This window comes from Malus domestica, chromosome 15, assembly GCF_042453785.1.
Source record: "Malus domestica chromosome 15, GDT2T_hap1".
Taxonomy (NCBI): domain Eukaryota; kingdom Viridiplantae; phylum Streptophyta; class Magnoliopsida; order Rosales; family Rosaceae; genus Malus; species Malus domestica.
In genome coordinates, this window is record NC_091675.1 from 14,021,232 (window position 1) to 14,030,578 (window position 9,347).

The 9,347-nt window shown below is 37.6% G+C and overlaps 2 protein-coding genes across 5 annotated transcripts; both read right to left on the bottom strand.

Moving 5' to 3' along the window:
* Nucleotides 1–80: 80 nt before the first annotated feature.
* Nucleotides 81–3,062, bottom strand: LOC103424934 (3-ketoacyl-CoA synthase 11). The gene is made up of 2 exons (XM_008363019.4): nucleotides 2,635–3,062; nucleotides 81–1,966 (listed from the first exon to the last, which is right to left on the bottom strand). Exon 2 carries the CDS (start codon nucleotides 1,958–1,960, stop codon nucleotides 404–406), a length of 1,557 nt encoding a protein of 518 aa, XP_008361241.3. The 5' UTR covers nucleotides 1,961–1,966; nucleotides 2,635–3,062; the 3' UTR covers nucleotides 81–403.
* Nucleotides 3,063–5,054: 1,992 nt separating this feature from the next.
* LOC103400467 (heme-binding-like protein At3g10130, chloroplastic) lies at nucleotides 5,055–8,145 on the bottom strand. Of its 4 annotated transcripts, none has more exons than XM_008339119.4 (8): nucleotides 7,488–8,145; nucleotides 6,881–7,018; nucleotides 6,585–6,653; nucleotides 6,424–6,495; nucleotides 6,239–6,321; nucleotides 6,017–6,148; nucleotides 5,692–5,905; nucleotides 5,055–5,504 (listed from the first exon to the last, which is right to left on the bottom strand). In XM_008339119.4, the coding sequence occupies exons 1-8, from the start codon at nucleotides 7,893–7,895 to the stop codon at nucleotides 5,460–5,462; spliced, it is 1,161 nt and encodes a 386-aa protein (XP_008337341.3). In that variant the 5' UTR covers nucleotides 7,896–8,145; the 3' UTR covers nucleotides 5,055–5,459. The 4 variants fall into 4 exon arrangements, with proteins under 4 accessions (XP_008337341.3, XP_017178135.3, XP_070670403.1 ...); XM_017322646.3 differs by having other exon boundaries at nucleotides 6,881–7,014; nucleotides 7,488–8,028; XM_070814302.1 differs by having other exon boundaries at nucleotides 6,881–7,014; nucleotides 7,120–7,821.
* Between the last annotated feature and the right edge of the window lie 1,202 nt (nucleotides 8,146–9,347).

Here is a 9,347-nt window from a genome sequence, read left to right on the forward strand (position 1 = left end):
AATCCATGCATGGTTGGTGATAGTGTCAAACCTCACACCAAAGAAATCAAAATAAAGAGGGAACAAAGTGCTAAAGTCAATTAGTTCAAACTTTCAATTCGATCTTCCAATTATCCAAAAAATGATTTACAACATGTTAATCCTTCCACAACCCCGAATCCTAGTTCGAAATGCTCGAATTTAATCACCTAAAAATACCAATAAATATAATTCCTCAGACAAACCCCCTTGGTAAATAAGTGAAATTTGGCTGCCCTCCCACCCTAAACCAAACACCTGCCCTAGAAGTAAACCTCCAAACATGACAAAGCAAAGAAAACCAATTCTAGACCTTCAATCAGAAACGAAGCTAGCAAAAGCCGCCTAAATCCGGCAGCATAAGAGTGGGAAATATCACTTCAAATTAGAAGGTTGACACCCTTGGAACATCGACTGGGAACCGACCAATTTCTTCCATCCACGGGTTCTTTTCCTTTGCGGGGTTTATGCTCCTAAGAGCCTTCCACACAGCACTGTTGCACTTGAATCCCGACCCAAAAGCTATCTGCCATGTTCTATCTCCTTTCTTCATCCTTCCCTTGGCTTCTGTGTAAGCTAGTTCATACCATAGAGAGCTGCTTGAGGTGTTTCCAAATCGATAGAGTGTCATCCTCGATGGCTCCATATGCCAATCTGATAGATGAAGGTTCTTCTCCAATTCGTCCAAGACGGCTCTTCCTCCAGCATGAATACAGAAATGCTCAAAAGCCAGTCTGAAATCTGGGATGTATGGTTTGATCTTCATCTTGAACAGTTTCCTCCCAACCAATGTAGCAAAGAAAAGCAGCTGTTCGGACATTGGCAGCACAAGAGGCCCCAATGTGGTGATGTTGGTCTTTAGAGCATCACCTGCTACTGCCATCAGATCCTTTGATAAAGTAACACCAATCTTCCCGTTATCGTCTTCTTCTTGGGTAACGCAGCTAAAGCACTTATCATCAGCACCCTTGTGGGTACGAACAGTATGAACCAATTGGTACTTGGACCTTCTTTTGTCTGAGCTTTTGTTTGAAAGCAATACAGCAGCCCCTCCCATACGGAATAAGCAATTTGAGACAAGCTTTGAGCGGTCATTTCCAAAGTACCAGTTCAAGGTGATGTTCTCCATGCTGATAACCAGTGCATAAGAGTTGGGATGCACCTGCAGAAGATTTTTAGCAAGATCGATTGAGATCAGACCTGCACTGCATCCCATCCCACCAAGATTGTAGCTGACTATGTTCCCTCGAAGCTGGTAATGGTTGATAACCATGGCAGAAAGAGATGGGGTTGGATTGAACAAGCTGCAGTTCACAATCAAGATTCCAATGTCCTTAGGTTTTACAGCTGTCTTAGCCAAAAGCTCATCAATGGCACCAAACATCACAGCCTCGGCTTCTTTTCTAGCTTCTTTCATTGACGGATTTGGAGGAATGTTGAGTACAGCCTCTGGAAGGTAAGTCGAATCACCAAGGCCGGATCTCTCAAGGATCCTTCGCTGGAACTGAAGATTGTCCTCTGTAAATGTACCAGTCATCTGGGACTGTTCCATGAAAATCTTTTTCGTGCACTTTCGAGATTCTTCTGGCTTGTAGCAGGAAAAGTTAACAAGGTACACCGGGCGAGGTCGGGTTACAAAGTAGACAGTGGACAAGAAAACAAGGAGAGTAGAGCAGATAATCACTGAAATCAGGTTGTACTGGAGATGCTCCCAAAGATCATGGAGATCCTTGAGAGAAAATGTCGAAATCTGGGCAGCAATAACGACAACAAGAGGGGAAAGAAAGAGGTACATTCCATGGGTGATCAGGATATGGTATCCAAGCTTCACGTATTTTAGCTTAATAGATTTTTTGAAGTCGGGGAGGTTTCGCGACGAGGATGATGATGACGACGACGAAGATGGTGGGATCAAAGGTGTGTCTGGTTTTGGGTCTGCCATTTTTCCCTGATAGATAATATACAACAAAATGGATCAGATTAAATGCGCCTCAAGATCATAACAACAGTCAATTCTAAAAGCACAAGAACAAAGTTATAACAAAATATATCTACACGCCTCAATTCGAACAGATTTTCAATAGAAATTGGGCCAGAAAAACCTTAAAAATACACAATTTCTTTAACTTTTATTAGCCACTATAAATAAATGTTTGATTCATACAAATGCACCTACATATCAGTGATATCACCTTGTCTTTTAAAAAAAAAAAATAGTGAAAGCAAAAACTTAACGGCCCCTACATCCAAGGACTGAAAAAAAAAGCTCTTCACTCTCAGACTTTGATTCCGGAAAGTTCTAAGCTTTCTGTTTTTCTTATCATTTGCAGATTAAATTTACCTCCAACAAAGTACTCCCAGATCAGAATTTACTATAGAAAATGTTCTTAAGAAAAAGAAATTACTAGAACTAATCGAAGATTAAGGATAATCACACGAACCCCATATGCAGATTTACATCAAGCACTGAATTTTTTAAAAGATCAACGATAACCACACAAAACCCAGATGCAGATTTACATCAAGCATTAAACTTTTCAAAAAATTCGAATCAAATTTCACAGCAAAAGGCAAAAACCATCCACAATGAGGCAAAACCCAGATGAAAAAACGCACCCTTGATCGTCAGATCCCACCACCGGATCTCAGAATGCCACCACAGAAGCCAAATAGAAATGGAGAGAGAGAGAGAGAGGAGAACGTGCGAGCCTGCGAGGTCCAAACGGTAATAAAGAAGAAACTAATTTGAAAAATGTTAATTGGGGATTAGACTATAATTAGGGAGGGCGTGTGGAGAGACAGGGAGGGAGGTGAGTTGTGTAAGGTTTAAATAAATAAGGAGATGCTGAGGAGGAGGAGAAGATATGAAAGTGGCGAAGAATACGCGTTGGGCGTTTACAAAGCGGCGCAAATGAGCAATCTAGCTGGTTTTTGAACTTTTGACTTTCAACATGTTCATCATCTTCTTGGCAAGTTTTCACTTTTATTTCAATCCTTTGGATAGGATTGGATTGGATTTTTTGATTGATTTTTCTCAACCCAAAGAAATTTCCGTAATTTGTCGTGTTGTGTGTTGGAAGTCTTTTTTTTGTAAGGAACTTTAATGAAAAGCATCCAGTACTGTTTATTTTAACGAAAAACCACATTTTTACGCTAAAAAGTCAATCCTGATACTATTCACTTTACTCTTTATTTTGTCCTTATCATTAAAATTCAAAGTTTTCAAGCATTTTTCATTAATTTTCTTTTTTTTTTAATTTTGAATTTGAATTTTCTAGTTTTTGTTTGTTTTTAACCACTAATGTGAAATTACGTCGAATATCTTCTTATATCAATCTTAAGTGTTATGTGGTGAACAGTTAACTTATATTATAATCCATGGGTTTATATACAATCTTAGGTAAAAAATATATTAACGTTTAAAGAACTCTTTGAGACTTTTAATTTCACTTGATTTGAGCAGAGTTTCAATTTAATGAAAGTTTATAAGATTTGGGTACATATTCACCGCGGCATACTAAACCTGCAAGAAGTGAGATTTGAAAATGTTATTAATTTAATATTTAGATTTGTAACAACACTTGGTGGTGCGGTATTGATACCCCAATAATTACTCGTACAAGAAAAGTTGATAAGAAAAAAGCTGCCAAAATTTGGAGATCACTTTATCGACTTTGTACCTATTCCCTCTTTCTTTCTTTCCCATTCAAAAGAAACAATAGTGATCGAGTAAAAACGTTATAAAACTATTCCAGTTAGATCATAAAGCCTCTCTTTACATAATTAAATATCACAATCGAGTATTTTCTTTTGCACAACCATGCTCTGGACTAAGTCATATAAAAAGTCAACACAAACATTATATATTATGGTTATTCATGCGAATTTAATTTGAAATTTTATACTTATAAGTAAAAAGAACATTATTCAGTTGTAATATTAATGAATAACATTCATAATCAAGTATTAAGAAATGTAGTAAAAATATATTAAAATTGAGATATTGCACATTGCACCGGCAGTCGTGAGGCGTCGTGTACAAAGCATGCATGATATTAAATTCCATTCGACTATTTTTACTACAATGTATAATATGTTCTGTTCATCGTTCTTTTCAGCTTTATTAGTATAAAGGTCGATGAGTTGGTCACATGGATACAACTCTCTGTCTTTGGCTCTGTCTCCCTCTCTCCATCTCTCTCATGCCATATGGCTCCACACGGCATTACTGGAGTGGGAGACTAAGTTGTCGTGGGACCCACGTGCCAAGCTATTCTTCTATTTTTATTCTTGTAGAACAACTTACATGATACATGTATACTGTTACAGTGACAACTTGTGTTAATAAATATGTACAAGTGTTGGTTCACATATTTTTATTTCATTAAAACAGAACGATTCGTGACGATATACTCCTAACATGCAAGTTCTCTCATCCATGAGCTACCGATGTGGGCATTAATGAATTGTCTTCAATACTGACCTTTATTCCATAACATATGTACACATGATTATATCACAGAGTACAATTGTAAATGCAATCCGAAAGTTCTGAATTTGTTGGTTTAAAAATGCTTTCGAAACTACTTTGAATTTATGACTACTACATATGAAGCATCCTTTGTCAGCAGTTGAAAAGGAAATGTGACCAACTTTGTTGGCCTGGGTTGGCATTTTGGCAAACTTGCAGATGCACATGGTCTTAGGCATTAAGCACAGGTAGGGAATAGGTAGGGCTGCTTGTGCCTTAACCAATTGTCAAGAGTCCAAAGGTCACACATCTGCCTTATAGGGCTTATTGTTCGAGACTGGCTTGCAACGAGAATTTTATTGTGACGGTATCTCAAACTAATCACGCATTGTCATGTGTTTTAACTTTTTTACGTGACAATATAGAATTGACTTGACAATATTGTCACCGTGGCATTCTCGTTACATGAAAGTCTTTTTCTTATGGTTCGGGCAACACAAATTGTTTTGAAATTTGCTAGATGATTTCATATTTGAAGCTGCAATTGAAACAGAACAACTCACAATTCAGAGGAAAACTTTGGGCAGTGTGAATATATCGATTCGATAGAAGCCATCAATGGGAAGATGTTACATAGGGAGAATCTGTTGAGGATTCTATGGAGTTTTTTTTCTTCGTTATTTGCTACCTACCCTGGCTACCCATGACGGGTAGGGTGCTAAGAATTCTACGGTTAGGATACTTGTCCTAGTCTTATAAATCAAGTAACCTTACTAGCATCTCAAGTCATTGACTTGTGTAAATATGTACATTAAGATACGAATATAATCTCATCATTCTACATGGTATCAGATCATAGGTTTCTAAAGCAGACTCCTCTAGTACCTTGTTAGCTAAAAAATGAACTATTACCGTGCATGTGGAGAAGATTGATTGACGGAGAGTTAGTCGAAGAACATGTCGGATATGCTTAATCCAATGTGAACTCTTCCAGCCCTATCAGTACTTCATTCCTCTTCGATGCAAATCAACCCCAGCACAAATTCAAAGATCGAATGTCAGAGTGCAAAATAAAAGCATAATAACATTCAGTTTTCAAAACCATGAGAACAACCCTTAATTTGTAACCAACTAAGGCAAATAATAAGAAGATACCTAGTGATTTCTAAGAATTATTGAGCTTTGAGGTTACTGCAACATACCAACATAAAGCTCCAAGTTCGGCCTGGATCGTTGTAACGGGCAAGCGAACAACCCTCCTTTGGTTTGAGACCATCTCTGATCAGACTAGCACGCAACACTTTTTCCTTCTCCCGAACAATCTCTTCGGTAGGCTTTCCACTGAACTTGACAACGGCAGCAATGCCTCCTTCCACTTTTTTCAAGCTAATTGTTTCTTGATTGGGATCTGGTAAGCTGTGCAGAGATTTTTCTTGTTACTAGCTACTCACATCGAATGAAAGTAAAACTTCATCGTGTATGAATGTATCGTGATTTTACAAAGAAAAACCTAGAAATGAATCTCACCTGCTTATGTCCTTGTCCAGTGGAAGACATAATTTGATGGATACTTTGGAAAGTTCAGCATCAGATGCCTCAGTGAAGACGGGAGTAGTCATCGGTATCTTCTCCATTTTCGAGTTCTTTCCAAAGATGTACCTAAACAGATTCCATTATCCAAACATTCCTAAGTGAAGAAGAACAAAAAAATAAAAAAATAAAAAATGATAGGCTAGGGATAACACTTACCCGGTAACATCACCGAAACCAGCTGACCCGGACAGCTTGTCTACTGGTCCTTCTACCACTAGATAAGGTGCATACTTTCTTACCTGTGGAATCAAGACATTCATGGTAATTCAATCCTAGGCACCAAGCGTGGGTTTAAGTTTTAACGAATCCAACATGGCTTGTTTGAGGAAAGGCAAACACACCTCATAGTTTGCAGTTCTTTTTAGTATTTCATAATTGGGTGTTTCCAAGTCTGGAGTTTTGTAAATCCTCAGCTGCAGAGAGTTTTACATGAAAAAAGGGTAAGAATCTCTACAAATGTAAGGTTTAAAGTTTTTGCAAGTGAATAATGAGACTGCAATACCTGCTTGAATACATCCAACAAACCTTCTAAAGAAAAGTACTCATTATTCTTTACAGAATCCCAGAAGTCCTACACATCAAAGGATGGTGAATTACTAAAGTCGTTAAAGATGGACATGACATTTGTTCTTTATTACAGGACGAATTGTTGATATGGTTTTGATAGACGCTGATAGCATTGATAGATAATATCTGTTATCTCAATAGTACAACATATCGACGTGCTATCAAATACATGATCGATATTACCAAATCAACACAAGCAAGAATAACAACATTAGAAAGGAGAGTTCCTACCACATGGCTGCAGAACTTCCCAGTCTCGGGGTTGATGCCCATGACAGAGGTTCCTGTGAAGATCAATTCTGGTTTCCAAGGCAGAGGGATGAACTTCATAACCATAGTCCACCTTGTAGTGATTTCATATGGTCCTGTCTATAGCAGCTTTGTCAGCAAAAACAGGCACAGTCTATATGAAATTGTAGCATTCTTCAAAGGTGACAACGTGAATGCTTAATTGCAAATTTCAAATGTACCATTTTAAAATTAAGGCATTGTTTCTCTAATTCCGATAGTTACTTGACCTGCCTCAAATAACTCCCCCAACAAAGTAAACAAAAAAAAAATGATAAAATGTAAAATGTTAGTTACACGGTTACACCCCATTTCATTAGTTTTTTACATCAAGCGATATTCTTATACTCTAATTACAGGAATAGAATTTGAACTTGAGTCCAAATGAGCAAACATTTTGTTATGACCAACTGACCTAGCTCCCATCTCTTATTTTATTATTATAAAGTCGCTGAAATGCTCCTTTAGATGCTCAAACTAAAATGAAATGAATATATAAACAATTCCAAGATCCCAATAACTGAACAACAGAGTAAGGAAAACCTGTTACCCGTTTGACCCAGTGCAACTGGAACCTAGGCGTGAACACAATCTTCAAGAAGGCTATGTTCAACAAGTACCCAGTTATTGTGTCATGCTTGGTGATTGGGTCCCTGAACTTGACACGCTCATCGTACGCCGTCCTATCAATTCCTCGATCATCAAAAAGATGAACCAGATCCTCATACAAAAACCCTACTAGCTGTTCCACGTCAAACGCTGATTTTGGCGGGCTTTGGTCCACTAAGCTTAGCCTAACAGCCCACTTGGATTTTTGGGCGAAGTGTTTGTGTTTCAAAAATTTAGGGCGTGGGCAGGGCAGTAGTTTGGGCTTAGTGGTGCTCAGCTGCCGGAAACTGACACACGCGGCGGGGATTAATGGCCGGACGATTTGGTCTGAAAGTTGTGTGCTGCTCATTTTGTGGCTGAGCTGCTAAGATTGTAGTGGTTGTGTTAGTTTTGGTTTTGGCATATGAAATCTTAACCAAAAATTGATTGGTTGGTATTGAGTTTTGAAAACTGTCATCCACGGTCCACCTCACCGTTCAGAATCTCAGATGGATGAGTTGGTCATCTGAAATTTAGTCCATCTAAAATCAGTGGCCTCCAATGCCTTCATGTGGCAACATATGGACAGTACAATTCCATTAGTGTATAAACTAGGTTAATGGGATTTCCTTTGTTGGAGTCTTCGAGATGATGTTATGAGGTAGTAAAATCCTAAGTCAATTACGTACAGTCATGGTAATTGGCTTGTAGCTCGGCTTAAAGCATTTGTCCATATATTTGAGGTTCTGTGTTCGGATCTCCTTCTGCGTAGTTCAGATGAATTTAATATAAATTATCATATTATTTATAAAAATACAAAAAAAATCATGCACCATCATATAAAGAAGTTAATAACAGCGTGAATAAGTTGTATATCATAGGGTGGCCACAAAACTACAAGATTTTGCTCAGAATCTGTGGCTATAAATCAATACATATATTCCAAAGCATTTAAGCTAAAGAGGGAGGGTCAAGGCATCCTTTGATCTACGAACAGCTCCACAACTAAAAGTTAGAATACATAAAAATGTGTGTATGATTTGCAATTGTTGGAGAATAGGATCCCACATTTGTCATATAAAAATATAATATATAATTAATATAAAGAGAGCTACTTAATACTACAGTTTAGTGATATTCTTCTTCACTTGTAAGTGAGAGGTCTTAGGTTTGATTCTCACCAAAGACAAATTTGAACCACATTATTACTAGCACATTATGATGCTAAGCCCACTCTCCCACCCCTTAGTGCAGATAATATAAATTTTTTTTCCACCAATAATATAACTGTGGTATTTTGTGATAAAACACAACACCTAGTAATAGGTAATTAAATTAGGATAATATCAGTAATATTTGTGGACCAAAAATAATCATAATGTGACACATGGATCTTTGGATTAAAGAGACAAGAATATCCTTGAGGCACATCGGGATTCCTACGCGCAAGCAGCGGGCAGTCATCCCTCAACCAAGTCAAAAGTGTCCAAAATAGGTAACAATTCAAAACCTAATTCATCAATCCTCATCAAATCCTTTCCACAAGGTAACTCCCAAATCTTTCCTTTTTTATTATACTAATTAGCTAATCAATTAGGCAATTATTCTATTAATTGACTAATTAATTAGTTAATTATTTAATTATGCCCAATTAAACACAAATCAAGAACCTAGCCCACAAAGAGAGCCAAGTGGCCCGTCCTCTCTCACCCAAGGAGGCCGGCCACACCCCTATAAAAGCCATCTCATTCTCTCCAAAACCCAATTCTAATTTTCTTGCTAAAATTCTCTAAATTCTCCAAACAATTTTCCCTCAAAATTC